Raw genomic sequence first — 26,324 nt, forward strand, 5'->3', positions numbered from 1 at the left:
GAATAAATAAAAAAAAAAAACTTTCATTATAATAAATACCGACCCAACAGATCACTGGTGAATTAGTAGGTTACAAAAAGATATAATTCCAACTTATTCCAGGATTAATTTAAATACTTAAATCCTTCAACAAATTAGATAACAGGGGAAAAAAGTAACTGGCATTTGTACATTTCATCTTCTGATGACATTTTTTTTTTTTTTTTTTTTTTAAAGACTTCCACTCTGAACAGGAGACAATTCAATTTTGTAAAAATAAAAAAAAAAATAAAAAATTCTAATAATGACTGTTAATGAATTTAATTTATTAGAAAAGTTTAATTTGGAAAGAAAAAATTTTTTTTAAGTCCTTTAATTTTCTTATGACAACTTTCATTCATTTAGAATTTTTTTAGAGAAACTTTTCATTAAAAAACATTTGAAAAAAAACAAAAAAACAAATGATGCTTCCATATTATATACAAAATAAAAAATATTGGATTGTAAGTAAAACAAATGTTACCTACATAATTCATGCCACAAATAGTAACATATCCAAAAATTACAGAAAACTATAAAGGTGCACAAATAATTATTAATAAAAAACTTTTTTTCAATTCAATGGGGAATAAATTTTGTCCGACATTTTGAATTACGTTTATCACATGACGTAAGCAACAGAACTTAATTATCTCCCCTGTTAACTTTTTTTTTTTTTAGTAAGAGTAATATAGCAATTTCGCTTGTTTTCACAGATTTCTTTTCATTAATAATTATTTTCTACCTTCCTATTTTTCATAATTTTTGGGTATGTTACTATTTGAGGCATGATAATTACGCAGGTACCATTTGATTCACTTGAAATTCAATTTTGTTTTTAGTTTGTATAATATAGAAGCCCAAAAAAATTAATTCAGTTTCATGAAAAAATTCGTTTCAGATAAAAACATTTTAATCCAATAAATATTCAAATGTTTTATTTTGTGTTAATTTAGTGAGTTTTTTTTTTTGTTTCTTTTTACCAATAAGTTATGCAAAACTGCCTTTCCCTGTTTTGAGTAGAAGTCTTCAACTAATGAAGACAAAAAAAATTATCTCCAAAACCTGAAATACACAAACGCCAAAGAATTTTTTTTTTTTCATGAGGATTTAAAAACAAAAACAAAAAAAACAAAAAAAAAAAAAAACACGCACAAAAACAGCAGAGATGAGGAAAAGGATGAAGATGCCCATTGTTTTAACGAGTGCTTTTAATACATTAATTACTAATCACACAGACCAATTTAGTATTTTTCATTAGTGACTGCTTCTGGTTGTGCGAATAGTAATAAATAAATAATAGTAATAATATAGTTTATAATAATAGGGTAAAAACTATGTTTGAATAGATTTGAGACATTACATTTTCTTTTTGTTTTATTTACAAATATGAAAAGATTTGCTTGATTATTAATATTATCATCATTACACATTATATGTGAGAAAGCCATTTTGTTGTCGAGTGAAAATACAAAACAATATACGTTTGTTCATTTGCTTTCTTAAAAAAAAAATATATATATAAAATAAAGACAAAAAAAAATTTAACGAAACATCTTGCACGACTGCTTTTATCCACATTTTTACAAATTGTTTTGTGTTTTGTTTATTTTAAAAAAATTTTTTATAGGAAATATCAAGTGGATATCTGTTGTCCCGTATGGTGATATAGCGTTGGTCGTCGTGATAAAAGGGTTTGCTCTTATAATTACATTGTGTATCGGTGGTGTTGCTAGTCACAATTCAGATACTTCCTGGTTAGGAGTTAAAAATAATAAAAAAATCTACGCAATTACAACTGTAATCCACCGAGGTAGAAATTTGGAGAGAAAAGAGAAGAGAGGAAGAATTAGAGCTCTGAAGAGGGGATTGAGCGACCAATTGACAGAGAATGCTTAATCTGCTGGTTGCAATAGGCGATAAGGGCGGTATTTGTTTGTTATTATCTTTGTGAAAATATAAGCACTCAAAGACGGTTTTATAATTGAATTTATTTTTAATAGCAGGATACCCCCCCGAATTCCATTTTTATCACTCTTTCTTTCTTTTCTTTGAATCATCCAAATATTAACTATAGCGTGAGAATAAGAAAGATGTGTGGTTGGGCAATCAGAGGCTGATTTTTCTTCTTTTTTTTTTTTTTTTTTTATTTTTATAATTTTTTAAAATCATTTTTTTTTCCTTTCCAAAACCTACTCATAAAGTTAAAAAAAACAGGGTTAAGGAAAGGTAAAGCAAGGTTTTGTATTCCCCCATTTTCTTTCTTTTTCTTTTTATGCAACAGGAGTGAGATGGAGATGGAGAGAAAGTGAGAGAGAAAGAGAAAAAAAAGATTCAGTTATCATAGATCAGAGATGTTTTTGTTGTTGTTGTTGTGGCATCATTTTTTTTGAGGGGGGGGGAGAAAAAAAAAGTGCAAATAGAAAAACGTGGAGGGTGTCCATAATATCAGCTTGTACAAGTCTAATTCAAAACAGTTTTTTCTTTCTCAACCTCTCAAAAAAAATAAAAATAAATAAATAAAATAAAAAGCCTTTTTCTTTTCTTTTTTTTCACGCTTTCTTTTCTTATATTCCTCCTACTATCTCTACTCCCGAATAAAGAGGAGGAGGAGGAAAGATGATAAAAGTGTTCCTGGTTTAAAAAAAAAAAAAAAAAAAATCATCTATAATTTGAACAGTATTTTTTTTTTCTTTTTGTATTATTTATTCATTTCATTTTAACAGTATTACCTACCATTATTTTTTTTTCAACGATTTTAGACATCATTTTACAATTTGCCATTGTCTAGTCCCAGATATTTTTTCCCAATGTTTAACATAAGAAAAAAAAAAAGAAAAAAAAAAAAAAAAAGAAAAAGAATTTTTTTTTTGTATTTTTTTTTTGATTGTTTATTTTATTTAATAACGCTTTTCTTGTACTTTTCTAATAGAAATACATACATTAAGACTGGTGACAATTTTACATGCACGTCCGGCGTTTCCTTTTCCAACCCAATTGACTATTTTTTTTTTTTTTTAATACAGCATTTTCTTTTCAGATTTTTTTTTCTTATACCCCCCTCCCTTACCATTTCTTTTAAAATTTCTTACACATGGTACAAAATAAAAGCCTAAGAAAGTATTTTTTTTTTTTTGACTGAATCATTAAACAACTGGCTAGTAGTAGTAGTAATAGTAGTCGTCGTCATTGCACATCCGTTGTAGAGCAAGACGAAATTGCAATCAAGAGTAGTGGAACTCTGCCGTTAAATGAAATCTCTCTCTCTCTTTCACCCAACAAAAAAACATTTCCTCCTGCACACAGTTTTAAAGCTTCAACTCATTCGCAATTTTAGATGCAATATTTTTGAAGCCTATGGATGTCCCTGAAATCCGTTTAAAACGAACTCCGTTGAGTGACAGTCTGGGAAGCTTGCACACCTCCATTTCCCACTGCACTAAGCTGTCCATATTTGGATCACCGTGGACGCAAAGGAGGAGGAACTTCTCTCGCTGCTCGTAATCACAGCCATTAGAATCCAACACCTTGCGGATTTCCTTCATCATCTCGTTTGGATCCATCGAACTTGTGGTTTTCATACTCCAAGTGAACCTCAGGGATCGTGGTTTTACTTGATCTTCTTTCTCGTTCACTGACCTGCGGAACAATTTGCTGAAAATTAGAAAAATAATTGGTAGGGAAAAAATCAAGACAAAAAGCCTATGGGAAGGGATGGGGGGAATAATGATTAAGAAAAAAAAGAAAGAAAAAAGCATTCAAACTTGAAATTTTACAATACACTTTCGAGGGGGAAAAAATAACTTAAAGAAATGTTTTCTGAGGGTTATATCTTCAGATACGATACAGAAATGACGTGCATTACTCATTAAAATGTAAATGTGGAAGGGTTAATACATAACAATAAAACTAGGTATTATCAGTAATAGTGATGGGACGATTCCGATACAATTACCGATTCCATACTAAATTTCTGATTCTTTATAAATCTCCAAATATTTAACTATAAAATTGTTATTCTTTCCGGATTATCGTAAAAACGTTAAATATGCATATATTTTCTCAAACATAAAAACTTACTTGGAGGTGGGGGAGAGGGGATCTATAGTTTTTACCTTTACTGGTAGTTTAAGATAAATATTTATTATTTTATTATTACTACCAGCAGTGGAAGATTTTATTTTAAACAAAATCAGATAAAAAAAATAATAATTAAAGGAATCGTTTTGGGCATTGAAAAATAGGTACTTTTCCGATTCCCCCTAAAATTTCTGATTTTTCCAATTCTGATTAATCGTCCCAACACTTATAAATAATAAACATGTTAAAAAAGGTATTATAAAAAAAATAAAATGATTTCAATTATAATCTAAATGAATAAATGCGAAAGCCTTTTCCATTTATCACACCATATATTACCATCAAAACAGCTCAGCATTATTTAAATCAATAATACAGGGTCTTTTGAAATACATTATATATATAGAGAGAGTAAAGACCAAAACACAGCTATTTACAAAACTATTTTTTTTTAACAGATTGTTTAACATTATTTATTTATAATTTTATTGCCATATATATATATATATATATATATATATATATATATATATACACACACACTAGCAAGGAGACCTGACATTGCCCAGGATTGAATGATGATCGATGAAGGTTTCATATTCTCATTTGTCATCAAAATTAGTGAAATTGCCCATTTTTTTAAATCAAATCCATTAATTGCCTGCTCTACTTGAGGACCCATTTGCAGTGCACTAAAGGAAAGCTCCACATGCTTCCCCCGCAGTGACTTAATCCACAATATATTGTAGTCTATGTTGCACTGTAGAGAACCTACTGTTGATTTTATAAAATTAATTTTTTATAATGGCTTACATTAAAATTAAAAATGCAAATCTCAAATATCACGCTTCAATTGTACTCTAAACAGAAATATTCATTTCAAATGTACCCCTGTCATATCAAAGAACCTATTGTTGATTTTATGCCTGGCTTACTGCTTATGCAGTGATAATGGCTTGAATTTAAGTTTAAAATGAAAAACTTAAGTGCAATTGTGCTTTAAATAGAAATATTCATTTCGAACACACCCCTGTCATATCAAAGAATCTGTTGATTTTATATACTGGGCCTTTTGGCTTGTGTAGTAATAAAACTTCTCACATGCATTTATGATGTTAGGCTGTGTAAGGTGTTAACTTTGGTCAAAATCGCCTGTTCCTTCTTTCATCGGATTTTTTCTGATTATTGAGTATCAATACTTATTGAGCACATTTCAATACAAAACCTATCTAAGAACACTGTCAGGCACAAAGTACCTTTGTGTGAAGTTTAATAAAAATCGTCCTAGCTGTTTTCAAGTTCATAGGGAACAACCTCAAAGACATACACTCAGACAAAGTTCTTTTTATATAATAGCATATAAGGTCTACTGTCTGTTTTGTCTTGTGGCAGCCATTGTATCAAATGAGATTAGCAGTTGTATCAAAAAGCACCGTTGGTTCTGTACAAAGCATTCATAAACAAATCATTTGTGTGAATTTCAGACCAACTTAGTTATTGTGGTAGACCTCATATGTTAAAATCAATGGAAGTATCCTCATCATATATATATATATATGACAGTTTTGTCAATATTAAAAATAATTAATATTATTCGATACTAAAAGAAAAAGGATAATCCTTAAATCTTATGTACATCAATTTTTAAGAAAGGTAATTTAAATTAATTTTTTTTTTCAATTACAATCGATTAAAGCTATACATATAAAAATAATACTTAATACTTCGTTTTTATATAATATAAAATTTTGCATGTATAATAGATGTATAAAAATATGTTGCTATCATAAGCTTTGAATTATGATGAATTATATAATGGAAAAATTTCATATTTATATATCCCTACTTAGTATAATGGTTAAAGTGTCAGGTAATAGACTAAGGTCCAATTGTTGGTCTAGTCATACCAAAAACTAATAAAAAGAGGTGGGGGATGGGTGACACTTCCTTGCAAAATACTCAGCATTACAAAGTGAGAAACAAGAATAAGTGAAGCAAACCAGGAAAAAACAGTGCCCACCCCCCTGTATATTAAGAGGTCACCTTTGGGATGCCCTTGACTACGGTCAATCTTTTTTTTAAAATCGATAAAAATGTATGACTACTGCTCATGTCAGTAGGCGTTTCTTGTCTCTACGGGACTTTTTTTTTTTTTTTTTTTTTTCAAATTACTATTAAAGGATTTAGTTATTGAAATAAAAAAGGCAACAGTGTAAAAACCAAGACGTTTTGAAAATTCTATTAAGCTGACTTAATCACAAAATCAAATCCACCAAAATGCATTTTTTTTTTTTTTTGTAAACAAGAAAATCATTTTAATTGTTGATAGCTAAAAAAAAAAAAAAAAAAAATTACTTTGTGATCCTTCAAAATTTGAAAGAATTTAAACCGTCCAATAAAAAGATCATTAATGGCTTTAAAATACTTAGAAAATTTGTGTATTAAACGTTTTGGAAGCTATATTCAATGACAAACAATTGGCTATGATAATAATTTAGGTGATTATCATAAAATGGGTCAATATTTCTCTACAATAAACCTGTATTAATAAAATTAAAAATCAAACGTTAGAAAAAATTTTGAACAATTTCTGTAAAAGCAAAGATTTTAAACATTGATTACAAACAAATGAACAATCCAACCTCTTATTTAACAATCTGAAACATTCAATAAAAAAAAAAATCCATAGCATAATAAAAGGGAAAATGCTCTTTTCAGTGTTTAATGATGGCCAAGAACTAAAATATGGTAAATGTTGTAATGGAGGTGAAAAAAAAATTTTTTTTTTAAATTTAAAAAAAATAATATTGCTTTGTAAATAATTTGAAACAAAAATAAAAATTCAGTAATTTTCCAGAATAGCTATTTAAAAAAAAAAAAAAATGTTACTAAAGGCAAACTAAGTTACTCTTCTTAGACAGTACTTTTACATTTTAACTTATTTTAAAGCGTTTTTTTTTAAACTTAAAAATGAAGGTAGTGTAGTTAGAATGAAAAACAAAATGGTGATCTCAGTCGAACCTTGATTATCATTCAAAAAATTGAAAATTAAACAATACTAGTAAAACATTAATTTTCACATGATTGGTGACATTTATTGGATGTATTTCTATCAATATTTTGTTTAATTTTCATTTTTTTTTAATTATCAAGGCTCACTAAGACCACCATTTTGTTTTTCATTTTAACTAGACAGCCTTTAATTACCTTCATTTTTAAGTAAAACAGTTTAAAATAAATAAATAAATAAAAACTTATTTAAGTAGGTAGAAGAGTAACTTAGCTTTCCTTCAGTAACATCTGTTGTGTTTTTTTTTGTTTTTTTTTTACTTTGTTAGCTATTATGTAAAACTATCAAAAACACTATATTGTAGGTGAAAGTTTAACCAAGTGAAAATAACATTGCTAAAATAGCAAAAAACAAAAAAAATATAAGTGTCTGATTTGAATGTTTATAAATTAAATATTCCAATTTATATTAGAATACAATTATGATCAGAAAAGGTTTTATATATTCAACTTCTTTAAAATAATATTAAAAAAATTTTTTTTATTAAATTATCATTCTTGATGTAGCTGTAGCAATTAAATATTTTACATTATCTATTTTCATTTAAATCGGAAGCATTACCTTTTTATTGCAAATTGATACAATTTCCAAAGGTAAAAATAGAAATCAAATGACATTAAAGCAAGAAAGAAATGTTCCGATAAAAGGTAGGATTGAAAATTCAAGATGGTGTCAGGAAAAGCAGATTGAAATTTTTTTTTGCACCTCCAATTTCGAATGAAAATTGACTACAATATTTCAATTGTTGCACAAAATGTATAAATAGATACAATAGCTATTATATTATCTAATATAGAAATCAAGTTTCTTGATTTACCAAAGTTAAACTGCTATAGATTTACATGTATTTGATTTAGTTCCTTTCAAAAACACTTATTCCTACTAAGAAAATTATTAATAAAGACGTTTGAAGATGAGCGAAAAAGCTGCTGCTCAGGTCATTAATTTAATTTTAACATATTGTTCTTTTTTCACATAAACAATTACTTTTGCTTGGATAAAATATTAAGCTATTATTTGCATATCATAAAACACAATACAATAATTTACTTTCAAAAACTTATTTAGAACGTAGTCTTTGAATGAAAATTTTAATGAATACCATTAAAATTGTATTTCCAATCTTATCAGAATATGCCTATCTTTTTTTTTTTTTTACATTACTTAACTTTATATTAAGTTTTTACAATTGTTCGTATTTTTATATGTTCCCATTTTAAAAATTTATTATTATGAATGCATTGCTAATTAAAAAAACCCAAAAGACTATAACATGCTATAGCAGCAAGTACAAAGACATGCATTTCATTTATTTTTCATAAATATGTCAGCTTATTAGTTGAAAAAAAAAAAACTTTAGATTGGGACAAACAGATTGTCATAGTTGACAATTTCTGATATGACTAATAATAAAAGATAATATACTTTGATCTGAGCCTGTAGACCTGGATTGTGTGGTATGCAGTGTTGATAATTATACAAACAGGTACTTTATTTCACAGTACAGTTACAATTAAAACAATTTTAGGATAACAATAACTAATTATTTCCATAACAATTAGGCGCCATTAATAATTACATAACAGGATACTGTAGCAGTTCAATTTAAATTTATAATTTTGTTTTAGAAAACAAACAAAATTAGATTCAGGAAAATAAACAGGCTTATTTTACACAAAAAGTAGACAGAGAATAATGTAGGTTTTTATTTGTCGCAATATTTTGGCATACTAAAAGGATAGTTATTTACTTTCTTCTCGCCAAAGGAAAATGTGACACAAGGTTGGATGGAAGAGTCAAGTCAGTGCACCTAGAGAAGGAGCTCTCTTGCCTAGCAAAAATTGTCTGGTTGGTCTCGTTGATCAGGGTGCCTCAAACAGTAAGCAATGAACTTATTCCACCCGAATGTCGAGTGGCAAGGCCTAAAAGGGTGGGCTTCCGAAATACTAGCCAGGTGGAATATCTCAGTTTGACAGTTAATGGGTCACATAAATGGGCTAGCACCTGTTGGGTTAATTGTTGAGAACTGATCCTCAACTGGCATTTCTACTCAAGACTCCTGCAACTGAAGCAGCAAGGCTACTAAAGCCAGTCAGAATATACTAAAAGAATATGACCATAAAGATATGACCAACCAGGAGTGATCAAATACCAAAATCACTTTATGAAATATATTTAAACTCTTTAAAATCCTCAATGATAACTCATGTTGACAAGAAAAGACCAGTATGCATTGCTCATCTTGATCGATTGATTCTTTGCATGGAAAAAGCTTTTCTGACTGGATTTATGCTGAGATTTGTTTCGTTTGGTGCAACTACATTTTTCTATTAAAAGAATGGCTCTACACTCAAGAGCTTTTTCTTTCTTTCTTTGTAAATTTTCACTAAATTACTTCAGAATATGATTAAGAAAACCTTTTATTTATTATTAATGAAAACAAACAAAAAACTTTTACAGTTATGTGATTAAAATTTATAATTTCTGTAATACATTCAGTCAGTCTAAATTTAATAGTTTTGTAAAGATTCTCAGGTAATGCCGAGTAGGGGCAGCTAGTATTATAATAGAAAACAAGAAACATTAAAAGTAATAAAATAAAAAAAGTGTTCATGGTCTTGTATAAATCAATGAATTGTTAGCTTTATATAGAGTATATATCACAAATTACTGTTGGTAATTATAATAAAAAAATGTTTCTGGGTGTGGTGAGGGATGAAACTGAAATTAAATCCTAATTTGAAAATTTGTTGTTAGCAAATAAAATTGTGGATGGTTGACCAGATTCTCTCAATATTAAAATACAAAATACAGAAAAATCTTTATGTACATACCCATGACAGATCAAAATGAGCATATTCCAAAAATCATGTAAATTGAACAAGTAGCTTTATTTTTAAAAAGAAAATCATGTTTAAGTGATTAATGTGAAATCGTATGCATTACAAGACTGATCTTGTAAATTTGAATTATTGTGGAATTATCTACCCTAGTTTCTTCAAGATGTCACTGCAAGACACTCCATTTTTGCTTATTCATAAAATTTTATTTTATTTCAAAATAAAACTACTGGAGCAATTTAGGTGATTTTTGAAATATGACACTTGTTCAATCACAGGTGTGTACATCATACAGATAAAAAAAAAAAAAAAAAAAAAAATGTGTTTACTATAGAGAGAATTCTGGACAGAAACCAAATTATGTCTAACGAAAGTGTGGATGATATTAAAATATCCTTAAATCAAGGGAGATAATAAGGTGAATATTTGTATCCATATAAAAAATAACAAAATTGTCATAGATCATGAAAACTAAGAGTAAAGATTTCACAATATATAATAAATCTGTGAATAAATTTCCATTAAAAAAATATCCTTTACATTTATTGCTTTTAATATTGGTGCAGAGCAAATAAAGATTTTAAAAAATTTAAAAATGATTGAATGTGCTATCTGAATTGTTGAACAACAATTGAATTGATCAACTAATAAAAGGATCTTCAAGAAGCATCATCTAAATTGCTATATATATATAAATAGTATTTAGATAATCTGAAAGAAATATGAAGATTATTTAAAGAAAGTTATTTAAATGAAAGACAATGAACTTTTTTCTATATGATTAAAGCTAACACATCCTTAAAATGCTAATTACTATTATATATATATATATATATATTAAAAAAGGAATCAATATTAGTTTTTGATTTTCTAATAGACCTAATCCTGTTCTCGATATTAAGCACCTCAAAACATTTGTTTGAACAGGATATATGTCCATAAGTTCAAATATATATATATAAAATAAATAAATAATGGTAATGAGAGGGAAAGAAGTCACAGAAAATATGCATGCATAAAAACATCAAAGTTTATTTCAGGGGGGGGGGGTTGTTTCATTGCAAAGCTAAATCATGAACAAAACAAAAAAGTTAGAAAATGTTAAATAAATAGAATGAAAACAGTAAAGAAAAAAAAAAATGTAAAAATACAACGGATGAAATAGAATGGAAAAAAAAAAGGATAATGTTAAAAGAAGGTAACTGTGTGAATAATGGTGAAAAAAGAAAAGGTAATAGTGAAAAAAAAAAAAAAAAGGGTAATGGGAATAGGGTAATGGCAAAAAATAAAAATGGTGACAGTGTCAAGCAAAGTAAGGATAAGGGCAAAGTGAACAAATAGTGGTGAGGGGTAAAAGTGGGTGGAAAAAAAAAAAAAAGAACTACTAGAGAAAAACAAAAGGGAATGAAAATGATGGAAAAAGATAGTGTAAAACTCAGCATCCGATGGAGAAAGATTTCAAGTGTATTCTAAAAATACTTTTCTGCAAATGGTAGAGTTTTATGTATTTTTAATGAATAGTATTATTACAAAGAATGCAGAGTTTAAAAAAAAAAATTTTTTTAAGAGAAATTTTGATTGAAATTCACATAGAATGCATGTTACCAACAAGGAATTTGTTTTAGAAAAACAATTAGCAAATGTTTTTAATATTTTTCACATTTTAGCAATTATCTTTCATACAAACCTGAAAATTATAACAAAATAAGCATTTAAATTTAAGTTTTAATACTTTAAATATCTCTTGTCACCAAAGTTTAGAATTATTTTTTCTTTACCCACAAAATAATGAATTTATAGAGCTTTAAAAAAAAAAGTGGGGGTGGGGGAGCCATCCCTTTAAAAGTTTCATTAATTCATTATTTTGTGGTCTTGTTAAAGATATTAATTAAAATTATTAATAAAAATAATGTTAAAAGCAAAAATTTCTTTTAATCATTTCAGAGAAAATTTAGTTTATATTAGCTATTTTGGTTATTTCAAGTTACTACTACAGCTAGTCTTCTCTTCCTAGCTGAAAGAGGATTTAGGATGAATGGAAGAACATGGACTATGTTGCGTCTTACACTCAATATATCTGTAATATGTTAGATTATAAATGTACCTTTAAATGCAGTATCAAATCATTAAATCCAATCAATAAATTTAATCTAAAAATAGTATAAAAAAATGATTAACTCAAATGGTAAATAGGACTATTAAAAATTTCTTTGGTTTTACAAGTATAAGATTTTATTTGTAATAATAAAAACATTATTTTTGGATGTTATAAGTGAAATAGTTTCATTTTTTAATATCTTTTATAAGCTGATTGGGAAGTAACTTGCTATACTTGAAATTACTGAAATATAATTCTTTCAAGAAATGAATGGGTGAAGAGGGAGAGTTGTAAGGCTGCCCCCTTTTTTCTCTTTAGTCCTCACATTCCATGGGCAAAAATGTTTTTTGGGTTAGTTTTTTTAAGTTAGTGATATGTAGCTATTTTAAACCTCCCTTATAATATTCATCACCATTTATCTGTTAGTCTGTCCATTTAATTAATGCTTATTTTCAAACGAGTTTCAAAGTGTTGACTTATTAGTAAAGAAAGAAAAAAAAGGTACAAAACTCTTTGTGAAATCAGTTGATGCAGCCTCTAGGTGTCTTGAGAAGCTAGTGTTGAATGCTGGCATTTATATTGAATTCCAAATAAAATCTCATCCTATACACTTTCTTATATTCCAGGTAAGAATTGCATTTCAGTAATTACAAGCACTTAATAATAGGGAGTTATTTTCCAATTACTCCGTATTTGTTAAAGGCAAAGAAAAAATCTCAAAATATCATGTAGGATGGGATATATTTTTTTACTGAAAAAAAAAAAAAAAAAGGTTTGTGGCAACAGATGCAATCATTCAAAAAAAAGCAAAAGTTATTTAAAGAAAAAAAAAAAAAAATTTTAAAAAAAATGGCATATCAGCAGGCAAAAATGGTGCAGAGCTCAAGTTCAAAGATAAGTATTACTTTTTTTATTTTATTTTTTTTGCTAAGAAGTCAATCAAATATTAAGATGCTACTACAACTGGAGTTTACTAATCTCCAGCAAGAAGGCACAAAGAATTAAAAGATAAAAAAAAAAAAAATTTAAGAAAAAGGTAAAATTTCAGTATAGTTAACAATTGAGAAATTGTAAAGAAATAGTAAAAACAAATTATACAGCAAACAAAGTTTAATTAAATTCCTTAGCGACACATACTTTTAACATGTGTAAACTAAGTTTGTATGGGTTTTTTTATTTCAATATTACTTTACTATTACATGAGAGTCACCACTCAAGCAAAAGGGTTAATGAATGTAACGTGGTCAGTGAGACAATAGTATTGGCGAAAATTGGATAGAATTTATTTACGAGAATGGCTCAACAAGAACTTGTTTACATTAGACTTGAAAACAAGCATATTGTAGTCAGCTGGGAAGCAGCCACAATATAGAGTTACAGGTGGAGGAAGTATAAGAAAGAAACTTTGTTCACAGATAAAGAGTAGGGGAAATTGTAGTTGACAGTGGTTGTAGCTAGATGGTGCTTGTGGTGAATATTTTGATGGTGGGGGCACTAAAGGTCAAAACAATGGCTTTACCTTACTAAACTTAAGTGAGTAAGTGTGGTTTTAGAGAGGTGGAGTCTTGCCTCTTGGACTTAAAGTTAGTGGAAGGATAAATATTTTTTTTCTTTTAAAATTTTTTTTCATGTCTCTTTAGCATGATTTTAACCAAAGTAAGACATCACATGGTCAGCCATTTTGGTTTTAGTATGAAAAAAAGTCATACAAACATTGAAAACAAATTCTGGAAAAAACAAACAAAGTTTCAGCACATTAAAAGTGTACAAGTTGGTAAATGATTAAGTACTACTGCCTTTGGTAGAAGATTTTTTTTTTTAATGATTTCTCAACTTTTAACTATACTGTAATTTTACAAAAAAAAAAAAAAAAAAAGGTACAAGATATAAATAAAGAAAACAATCTGAGTTAGTATAATTAAGCTAAGGAGTTGGTTAGTAATAAGAGTTAAGAGAGAAATATGTCTTTGCGACAATGGCAGGAGATGAATGTAGAATGTAGAAAATGAAAAGGCATCCTTTGGGGGGGTGAAAGATGATTATTATGATAGCATAGAACACAACTGAAAAAAAAAAAAAATGTTGGAAACTTATTGATGATAATCAATGAAAAACTATCTTTACTTGCATAAAATTAAATATGAACATGATTGAAATTGGGAGTGGTTGGGAACAGCATTAACAAAACATGTTTGAATATCTTTCTGAACATTTAGAAATTTGGGACTGATACTTCAGCATTATAGCTAGTCTTAACTTTTCCTAGGATGAATGTAAGAACATGGACTATGGAAAGTCAGAAGAATCCAATAGCTGAAAAGGCATAAAAATGTCAAAAAAACGATAGTAATAATAATAATAATAATAATAATAATAATAATAAAAAAATGAAAAAAGATATTTATTTTAAATTCACTAACTCAAATGTGTGTAACAAATTTAAAAAAAAGAAATATACCCCACCCCCACAAACATTGAAAAATAGAAAAAACATCTTTATCATATTAAAAAAAAAAAGTTCTTGTCCAGAATCCCCCCTATACTAAAAAAAAAAAAAAAAAAAAAAAAAATGTGTATGATGTACATACATATGATGAAATGAAAATATATTCCAAAAATTATGTAAATTAAGCAAGTTTTATTTTTTATAAAGAAAATTATTTTTAGCTGATCAATGGCATTAACTGCAAGTTTTGAATTATTGTGGAGTTACTTCCCTTGTATTTTTTCTTGACATTTTTTTTTCTTCTTTTTTCTTTCAAAATGGCAGACGAAGACAGTGACTCCTCGGATACTCATAAAATTTGATTTTCTTATTTAAAAATAAAACTACTTGATCAAGTTACATCATTTTCAATATGCTTTGTCATGGGTACATACATCATACAGATTTTTATTTTATTTTTGTCTTTTAATAGGAAGTGGGGTGGGGGAGTATGGACAAGAACCAAAAAATTTAATAACATGTCAGAATTATGTACAAAAAAAAAAAAAAATATATATATATATTTTTTATAAGTCATATTTCTTATCCATTGGAATATCCAAATGGGCTACCTATCAGAAACAATCAATTGGATATGATAAACTTCTACTCCCGTATGCCTTTACTGAGCAGCTAAAGAAACAAATAACATTGTTCCTTTATGGTACAATAAGATGCAACTTGTATATGGAGGAGATTCAGGGGCTCATACCTTTCCCAAACTAATATATAGATGAATATAAAGATATTTAAACAGTTTCCTGGTTAGTTTCACTCACGTCTGTCCTCTCTCCAAGATTTCAGTTTGTAAAATAGTTTGATTTTTCTATTATTATATGAAAATCAGGAGTTTGAATTTTTTTGCAAGAACAATTTACACTCGTTCAGTAATCAGGTTCACTTGTGTTTTAAAGCATATCAACTCTGTTTAGGTTATTCAGTGCTGACTCAAAATACCTATTGTAAATGATTTGTTATGTACACCGAAATCAACTAGAGTTGCTAGAAAATGGTAGGTTCATAGCAAAGAGTATTAACAGATAAATGATCACAATACACAAGAAATTTTTGACTTAGCTGATCTGATAGTTCGTAACAGCATTCATGACGTCAATCATGCACCTCTTGCCGTGTGTTTATAAAACTAAAGAAATTACTTAAAAACGTGATCATGAAAATCTTGCTTAGTTCAAAATTTTCATTCTTAATAGGCATTCGTCACTGAAAGATTCACTACATTGCAATAAAACTGCATAGATGGCTAGAGGTGGGTATCAACAGTTCATATATATGTTACAGAAGATCAAACCAAATCAAGATAATATCATCGGTTTCAAGCCAGATTTTCAGTTTTATTTATATATAGATAGATCAAATATGGCTGAAGATAACCGAAGAATGATTTATAAACACGAATAAAACTCAAACGAACACAATTTTTTTTTTTTTTTTTTTAAAGACCAGAGTCCACTCCCAGCTTGAAACCTTCAATACTAGGTTTCCTTAATCTCATCTGTAATATTATTAATAAATAAATATTATGCTCATATTATTAAATAATTACACACTGTATTCTTTCAACTTAAATTGATGCCCCCACTTATGATTTCCCTTGAAAGGTACCATTAACTGAGCAACAAAAACTTTCTGGAAATTAATAAACTATACGATGATAGCTGAACACTGGCTATATATAAATACATACAGATGCAGACAACATAACACTGAAATGTACATACACTTGAATAGCTGATAATTCAAAGAAAAGTTAAATGAAATAAAAATAACAGAGAATAATAGCTCTGCAAAGAGGACATGCAATTGTAAAACGTAATTTAAGTGTAAAGAGTTTCAAACAGATCTGTCTATGCGAATTGTGAAACGAGTTTCGATCCGTGTATTTTTTGTTGTTTTATGCAACTTGTTGATCATTACAGGTTTCTGAGACATTTCTTACAGACATTCAAAACAGCTTCAAACTTTAAGTGATGGAAAGTTACATAGGTGGAATTTGTTAAACTATCTTCCTCACATTTCCCGACTTCTAATAACAATATCGGATGAATTTCCTTTGGTCAAAGAAACTTCAAACTGCCATTTATTATTTAAAATTATTTGAGTTGCTAAAGAAATAAAAATTGAATTTACGACAATTTGTGTACCCATAACAAAAACTGAAAAAAGGAGCGGGGTAGAATCATGAAAGGTTATTAAAAAAGCATCAGATCATTTTTTTTTCCTAATAAGAATAACACAAAGAAAATATCCTAATCGAAAATATTCACAATTGAATGGTATCAGAATCTAAAGAATTGTTTTTATTTTACAGATTAGAAATTTCTAGCTAAAGGTCTGTCTTCAGAAATTGCCTTTTCAAGTCCTACCTTCTAAATGTGTTTTTCAAGCAGAAGATAAGGAAAGATATTAAAAATATATTAGAAAAATTGGGATAAAAGGAAAGAAAAAGAATAAAGAAAAACAGAGAGAAAGCAAATTTTTATTTTGTCTGCTGTTAAAGAAATAAGACAAAATGCTTTTAAAGGCCAATTTGAGTGCAACTAAAACTTAACTTGCTTAAAAAAAAAAAAAGAGTGGTTGGGAGTCTTGCATTTTTTTTTTTTTTTTTCATAAATCTATAATAAATTTACAAGAGAATAAACTCATCAACTAATCAAAGAACTTTAATTAAAAGGTGTGGGTGGATAAAGTTCTATTTGTTTTTTTACATATTTCATTGAAGAAAACTTAAAAATTCTTATATAACATTTATTTAAATGTTACAACAATTTCATCATGAGGATAAATAAAAAGGATAAAAAAGGATTTAAAAAAAAGAATTTAAAAAGGATAAAAAAAAAAGGATATAAAAAAGGATATAAAAAAAGGGGAGAGGGGAAAATTAAATAGAGAAAAAAAAAATATAAATAAATGGGACAAGCAAGATCTGATCATATCTTGTCCAAAGTGGACTAGTGCTATTCAAAAATGTGTTTCCTCACCCTGGGGTATCTGTGTATGCCCTTCTGGGGTCACCACTGGAAGAAATTGAAAAAGCTGTCACCTTATAAAGAGTCAAAAATAGGATAGAGAATACGCACAATAAGGGTTAAACCTACCAAAAGAGGTTGAAGTAGAAAGAGACAAATTTGCGTGGATTTGTCACTCAGTTTTAAGCAAAAGCAATTTAGTCAGAATCAGTGGCAAGAAATTAGGTTAAACAATAAAGAAAATAACTTATGAGACATTTATTTAGTTGAAAGTTTTAAACTAACTAGTTTTCTAACAATAAAAGACACGTACAGTTGCAAGTTTAAAAATAAATTTCTTTTTAAGATTACATTTTTAGAGGAGAAATGTTTAAGCTAGTAAACTTTGTTAATATACATATATTGCCCTCATATATTGATGCTCTTTCTCGAATATTAAACATTTTTTTCAAGATAGGATCTAACTAGAAATTATATATATATATATATATATATATATATATATATGAGAGAATAATGGAATTTTTTTTGACCAAATGCAATAAAAATTATGTTGCAATTTATTTTTTAAATATATACTTCACTTTAATCAAAAGACTCCATCAGAAGTGAGTGATAAAATGTTATTTCCAATTTTTTATAAACATTTTTTGTAAAAAAAAAAAAAAAAAATAACTTCTTCACTCATTTATAATGAAATCTTAAAAAAAAAAAAAGCTCAACAAATGAGTTAATTGTATGCTTTGATCTTTTTACATTTATTTCCATATTTTGTCAGATTTTGTTCCAACCTTTTCATGTGTGTGTGTAATGCATAGTTTTTAAAAAGCAAAATTAACCAGAGTGCTCAATTACAGAAAGTAAGAGTCAAACATTTATTTACATATAGATTGGATATTATGAAGAAAACCCATAATATCAGTAAATCACCAGCATTTGATCAGAAGTTATAAAATGACAAAATCTGATTTTATCATTTCTTGCAAAACACAAATTACTGTAGTTTTTCAGTATGAAATCATGTGTTTTTATTTCCAATATATATATATATATATATATATATATATTAGTACAGGTCGAAACAATTGTTTGCTTCTTAAATCAATAAACAAATTTTTTTGATAAACATAATGAGGTTTTGTTCTCTTAGAAGAAAAAAGAACAGTAAGAAATTAAGATTATTTATAAGCTCTACTGAGCTATTTATAGGAACTTTGTGTTAAAAATTTATATTTGGATAGAAAATGTTATTTAAAATGAATATATTAGTTAATGATTGATATAGTACGTGGTCAATATTTCCTTTTTTTATTTTTTAAAATTTAAATAGACTAACCATAATTAGCATTTTAAAAATATTAATTACAATAACTAATTAGTGATTTTTTTAAATAATAAAATGAAGTCTTAAAGTTTTCAAAAATAACTCAAAATTGTATTATAATCAGAATTTCCTTTCACTGTACTTACCTGTTTCTTCAAATAAGTTTAGATCAAAATATATATATATAAAAAAAAAATAGCCCATCATTTAAGGTAAGAATAACTAAAATATTACCATCGACACTGCTCGGCCCCAGATTGTCAAAATAAGATTAAAAAAAACCAAAGTGACAATAATGAAGTTAAAATAAGAAAAATATAGAATATGAATTTTTTCTTGGTAATCCATGCTAATATATTGTAGGTTTACTGACCTTTAAGAATCTATTTTCTTTTAAATAAACAAAAAAAAAAAATAATTTAAGAGCAAAATAGCACTAAAAGATATAACAATTATGATCAGACTTATGAGGGAAAAAATAGTGATAACTTAAAGGAAAAAATAATTTCCTTTAAAAATTTTGATGACAAAAAAAGTAAAAATAAATAAATGAAGGTGAAAATGAATTTTAATATTAATGTTATTTCAAAAAAAAGAAAAAAAAAGAAAAGTGGATACAGAAAACACAAACTAAGAAAAAACATGCAAATATATATACGTATATTACAAAAAAAAAAAAAAAAAAAAAAGTAAAAATAAAAAGGATTAATGTCCATTTTTTTTCTTTTTAAATTGCACTTCAAAATATCGTAGATGTAATATATCAGCCCAAACAAAATCTAAATATTTGTAGAGAGGAAGAGGAGAAAAAAAGAAAAAAACAAAAGGGAAAAAGAAAAGGGAAAAAAGGAAAAGGGAAAAGAAAGGGAAAGAAATAAAGGGAAAAGAAAGAAAGAGAAAAGAAAAGGAAAAAACAACAAAAAGAAAAGACTAGGACAAAACCGTTAGATATTTGATTATAACCATGCACCCAACAGTGTTCCAGTTTGCATGTAACATTATTCAATATCTAAAATAAAACATGTTATCATATCAGATTGTGAAGCAATTAATCAAGCAAAAGAGAAGGAAACACGCACACACATTATTATTCTATCTGTATACTTGCAGATTTAACCATCACAACCACTGTTCTAATTTTATTCAAAAATTCATTAGTTTTAAGACTTTTTTATCACTTAATTAAAAATGATAAGTCTTTACTTAAATATCATCCTTATTAGCTGTATTTATATATAAAGTTAGTTATGTGTATAAGTTTATACGTACACGATTTACTCTTAAAATACTTGAACATTATGGATATTGGAACACAACTACTAGGTGGAAGGGGCTGTAATATGGGCTATGTTTAGTTTTAGTTCCATGCAAAAGAGAAGAAAAAAAATTAAAAAAGGGATGGAATTCATTTGTGAAAATTCAGATACCTTTAATTTTTATCTTAGTTTAATGTATATTAGATATCAGTTAATAAATATTCCCAAAATTTCAGTTTCTTTGGAGTATTCTAAAGGGTTTTTAAGGGGGCATAAATATAGACAACCTTTCATTTGAAAATTCAAATATTTCAGATTTGCATTTAATGGGATTCATAGTCATTAAGCAAGATTATTTGAAAGTACATTTCTTCTTAAAGAAATCTTAAATTTTAGACATTTTCTATCATCAAAATTATATAATGGATTTTGATGAAAGGTAAAAATAAGGATTCTAAACATAAGCTGTATTAGCATTATATCTTTATTTTAATTTTCATAATGGGAAACCAAAACGGTGTAAAACAATTCTGTTTGGGAAATTAATTTTACCCATTCTGAGATTTTTGTTATATAAAAGTACTATTCTATATTTTAAATAAAGAGACTTATTATTTTGCCAACTAATTTACATACACATTTGCAAATGAGATGGTTACAGTAAAAACAGAGTCATTCTTTTTCTAAATGCGTGCGATTCGACAAAGTGAGAGGAAGTAAGAGAAATACATAGCTAAGCATGTGACATTCAATTCATTAGACATCATGATTAATGAGAATAATTAAAACGAAATCTTTCAAGCATAACTCAATCCCAAAACTATGGTATATTTTAGCATGTGTGTTGTGTTCTTATAGTATGTATATTACAAATAATAAAAAATAAAAAGCCTTATGGAAACAAACGTTTAATAAACTCAATTTTAGTATAATTATAGATATGCCTCCTACGTACACATTAATATGCCATATAACCGCCATTATTAAGTTACTCTTTCCACTTAATAGTACCCCCTTATTACAGATAGGGTGTAAATGTTTGCATATTTTCAGTATACAAGTGGAAAGTCATAAAGCACCTGAGGAGTCCTGTTCCAATGTTGGAATAAATCATAGTTCAAATAGTTTTAAAATATTTGGTTTTGCTTGTTAAAAAAAAAATAATAAAATGTTAAACACAACTAAATTCTTTGTTTATATATATATATTTTTTTTTTTAAATTATAATTCAATCTTTTTTGTTTAAAAATCGACAAGATCAATAAATTTTCAATATGTATCACAAGTACTTTTGATTCTTCATTGAATCATCTTCAGGTGAATATATATATATATATATATAAATATATATATATTATTCCTTAAGTTACAACCACCCTCCAAAATTATATTGAGTGTGATTTAGTTAAATAACAACTGAAGTCCCATCATACCAGCAATTATAGAAGCAACCAGACTCATGAAAAAGAATTTCAAGAACTACCTGGCAAATATACTCAGTGAACCAAGTGCAAAAGAAATACAAGCAATTGCACTGAAAGAAACGGCATCTTAAAAAGATCTCTCGGATGGAATGTCTGAGACATGTAAATATCTGGTGTCCAGTAGAATGCCTTATCCCCAGCTAGAATCCCCCCCTAAAAAACAATTGACTTTTAGAGGTATGATACCAATGTACTAATGAATTATATCAATTATGTTATGTAGTTCTTTAATTAATAACATTAAAGATAAATAAATACTTGATCCTCCAAAATAACTAGAAAAATAGTTTAGAAAAAAAGTATTTTCAATGAAAAGAATACTTCTTTAAAAAATGTTTTAAAGATACATAGCATTTCAGATATTAAACTTATCAGTAAAAAAAACAAAACAAAAAAACTAATTACATTCTAAAATAAATATCTCTCTCCTGAAGAGAGATATTTAGCATAATCTAGCATATCTAGTTATCTAGCATAAGAGATGAAAAAACAAAAATGTTTGACTAGCAAATACTCTTTGAAAAGGGAGGAATAGTGCTGTGGTGCCCACCTTACAGAAAACAAAGAACTCTTCTCCCACTTGCTATAAAAACCTTGGACCGACGTATAGCCACATTATTTGTTGTATTTGTTTTTCTGTTCACTATATTTTTTATTTGCACTATACACCAAGTTTGTCCACAATAGATAATGAAAAACATTTTCATGCCAAATGTATTTATTTGCAAGGTTTCTTCTGCAATCACAAAAATTCACTTTGGTCATTTTAATTTTCCTAAAATGTGTATCCTTATTATATAATTTGCTATGGACAAAATATAGGGGGAAAAAAAAATCCAGATCAACAACCATGCCAATAAGAAACTTCAAAAATTGGGAAAAAGTTTTTATGCGTGTAGGCAAGGACAGTATTGGAAAACTTATTTTATTCACATAAATGCATGTAATCTTACAAAAATATGTTCCAACAAATAAAATTCCATATTCGTTTCCCCACCCTCTCATCTTTTGAGACCTGTTCGACATATATTTAATTACAAATGTGAGAGGAATAAACGCCTAGTAAGCAAAAAAAAAAAAAAAAAAAAATTAATCAAATAAATGTATTGTTTCGAAATTTAGATGAATAATAATTTGTATTTAATCGAGATAAAGATTACCAAGTTGGAAATGATGTGCTTACGTTGCTCAAAACCTGAATAATAACCAACAGAAGAAAAATAATTCAAATAATACAATATATATATATATATATATATACACACACACACACACACACACACACACAGATGGGTGCTTTATTTTGAATTTTCCATGTATACTATTTGTAGACAGATCTATGTGCATGTAACCTTTTGAGAAATAAAAACACTTCAATACATATAGTGCAACTTACAAGCTTGTTTATGTATTTCTTTGGCTAGGGTGAAAAATTTAAAAAAGCATATATATATATGTATGAATTAAAAATTAAAAAAGAAGACCAAATTATTCAACATTTCAGTTTTGTGGGCTTTTACAAGAGTGATGAAAACAGCTAAAAAGATATTTTTTTTTCACTCTTGAACAAGCCTACAGAACAGTTGATTGAGTAATTCGGTTTTCCTTTTCCATCTTTAATCTGTACCATTGGATTTTATCCTTGTATTATCATATATATCATGAGATTAAGTAGTTGTATCACATACGGTATATTAAAAAAAAAAAAAAAAAAAAAAAGACAGAAAATTATTTAAATATTTTTTAACAACTCCACATAGGAATAGGAGGAATTCTGAACAAGAACGAATGTTCTTGATTTAACAAAATTACCTTCATTAGACAGTATCGAGAACATAAGTGTCATGTATAGATTGGTAGATATAAAAGGGAAGCTTATGCTACCAACAGATTTTTCAACATAGTTATAAAGCTACTTCCAGTTTTTAGCGACAGAAAAGAAAAAAAAAATTTTTTTAAAACCAAGCTGATCTTTGTAGCTTTTTCATTCATGATGAAATACGACTCTTGTATACAACTTAAAAGAAACAAATAGCGCACGCACACACACGAGTTTTGTCTTATTTTTGCTTTTAAATCGGATGCTCATGAAAAGGATTTAATGAAAAGAAAAAAATTTTTTGAGAGAGAGAGAGAGAGAAGGAAAAGGGGTCCATTTTACAAAATCTGGCAAAACTGTCAACACCGAAAACGGCTCGGTACGAATTCAGAACTAAATTTTCATTCAGTCACACAAGTGAAAATAATGGATGAATATGAGAGAAAGAGAGAATGGAATAGAAAAGGGTCGGTGGAAAATACACTCATTAACACTTACAAAAAAGTGACAGCAACCCATCTTACGAGTGAGGACTTCTTATTACTTCAGTTCAGAATGGCGAAGACCCAATTTACTCCTGTTCAGGAAGTAGAACATAGGAGTTAATAATCACAGTTGCTAAGATGGACACTTGGAATATTTAGTAATGAATACGCCTGCATACACACAAGCATACATATGCACTCAGATATAACACGCAAACATAACATATATACATAGACGGTTATCGGATAAACAAATGAATATCCAGCAAAAGAATCATTCTAACATTCAGACAAAATCAGAGTTGAAGTGGAGGCAGCAGATTATAGAGTTATTCAATAATATATGAAGGCATGCACACACATATATATATATATATATATATATATATATTATATGTATGCACATGGAATGACAGTTCTCAACTATGTTAGTAAGAGCATAATATATATTTTTTTTACTCCATTTGTAAAATCATACAATTATATTTTTATTATACCAACTGTTGAAGAAGGGATAAATGTGGTACCAAAGCCATAAATTTGATATCTCAATTGCCCTAAAACTTGATATAGATGGCTAAGTAACAATTGTATGAGATATAATCTTGCAACATTCCAAAATTCAAGGGTTTATTCATCTTAAACCCCCGCCCCAATAAAAACGTTAATACATTTTACAGATCTGTTTCATGTACAGGCAATAATCAATATTTGAACATCAATTTTCTATATTACTTCCATGGCCTCATCAGAAAAATAAAGAACTTCTAAATAGAAAAATGCATAATGATTAAATATGTGGACAAGATGGTGACCCATTGGAAATAGATGCAAATTGTTTTAGTCCTTTCTAAATTTTATATATTACATCATTATGCATATTTTCTCTTTGATAACTTTTTTTTTCTGATAAGTTCACAGAAGAAATATCTAATATTGACATTCAAATATTGATTGATCCCTGTGAATGAAACAGATCTGTAAAATGTATGAAAGTTTTTATTTTGCAAAAATATGCTTAAGGAGATGAATAAAACCTTGGACTTTGGAATATAGCAAAATTATTATTTGTTTATATATGCTCTGTAGTATATTAACAGAGAGGTTGTGATTTAAAAAGGATTGGTATACATAAAAGAATAGAAAATATTCATAAAACACGCACACACACACATATATATATATACACACGGAGGGAGGGAGAGAAAAAGAGAGAGAGATAGATGGGTAAAAATGTATAGAGTATGCATGCATGCATGTACATGTGTGTATGTAGATGTATATAATAAAGAATCAAATTTAATATGTTCATTGATAAGAGATAATATAATTAACATATAACCAATAAGATTAGAAGAAAAATGTTAGCCAATATCATTTTACATAAACTTCATGTGAGTTCTGAGCCAGTCATATATTAAAAAAAAAAAGTTAATTTCAAGCTGTCCAAACTGAAGAAATGTACATAGGAAGTTTTAAATGATCGTAGCAAACTAAAATCTTTATAAATTGAAATGAGAAAGTCTAAATTTTGAGTTCTAACAAGCAATAAATTTTTTAATTGCTAAACATGAATTAAAAATAAAATGCCTGCCTGGTCCTAACAAGAAATAACCATGAAATATGCACAGTACAACAATTAAAAACAAGATACACGCACGCATACAAATGGTTAAACTAATAAGAATAGAAAGCCATTTGAAATATTTAAGCAATGTTATAGACATCTAAAAGTATAAGAGGTTTGGAATGAGATTAGCAGTTAAAAAAAAAAAAAAAAAAAAAAAAAAAAAAATTAAAGAAAATTAAAAAAAAAAAAAGTCACTTAACAGAATTATATTTTTAGAAAATATAAAAGATTCAGTAAAAGATTATGTACAAATAGTTTGGAAAATGAAGAAAAAATAGTTTACAGTCTAGAAAGGAAGGAACGGAAGACTGGAATAATAAAAATCATCACAATCTTTATGGATTAATAAATATTTAATGAAAGGTTCTGAAAGTACATACATTGTATTTAACTGGAAAACCATATTCTATCTAATATATAAAAGGTATATGTCCATCCGTCTGTCTGTCTCCATATTTTCAAACTATCTCCTCCGAAACTAAAAGTCGCAGAGCGGTGCTAGGGACCTCAAATGATTAGATTTTTTACAAACCGTTCTTCTATGGGTCTTTAGTCGGTAAAAATAGTTTTTAAGGGATCAAAAATGGGTCAAAATTGAAAAAAAAAAATCATAATACATTTTGTACATTCATCTTAGTTTATTTTTAATCAGTTCATATGCATGTCACGTTGGTACAGTGGTAACGTCATCAGCTTTGAATGCTACAGTTTTGCTTTCGTTTGGATTCTAGCTGAAGCCCAAATATTA

General features: G+C 27.5%; 1 protein-coding gene across 45 annotated transcripts in view; it reads right to left on the reverse strand.

The window, feature by feature from the left end:
* Positions 1-2,876: 2,876 nt before the first annotated feature.
* LOC145260523 (MAP/microtubule affinity-regulating kinase 3-like) overlaps positions 2,877-26,324 on the reverse strand; it is a 416,290-nt gene continuing 392,842 nt past the window's right edge. For 13 of the 45 annotated variants that reach the window (XM_080118705.1, XM_080118684.1, XM_080118673.1 and 10 more), the window contains 2 exons: positions 17,591-17,626; positions 2,877-3,672 (listed from right to left, as the gene is read on the reverse strand). In XM_080118705.1, the coding sequence (XP_079974831.1) occupies positions 3,327-3,672; positions 17,591-17,626 (382 nt within the window). In that variant the 3' untranslated portion in view covers positions 2,877-3,326. Of the gene's footprint in view, positions 3,673-17,590; positions 17,627-23,959; positions 24,039-26,324 lie in introns of all 45 variants that reach the window. The other 32 variants (XM_080118715.1, XM_080118713.1, XM_080118694.1 and 29 more) reach the window with 5 other exon arrangements.

The sequence above is a fragment of the Euprymna scolopes genome, chromosome 36 (assembly GCF_053919585.1).
Source record: "Euprymna scolopes isolate OS-2025 chromosome 36, ASM5391958v1, whole genome shotgun sequence".
NCBI lineage: Eukaryota > Metazoa > Mollusca > Cephalopoda > Sepiida > Sepiolidae > Euprymna > Euprymna scolopes.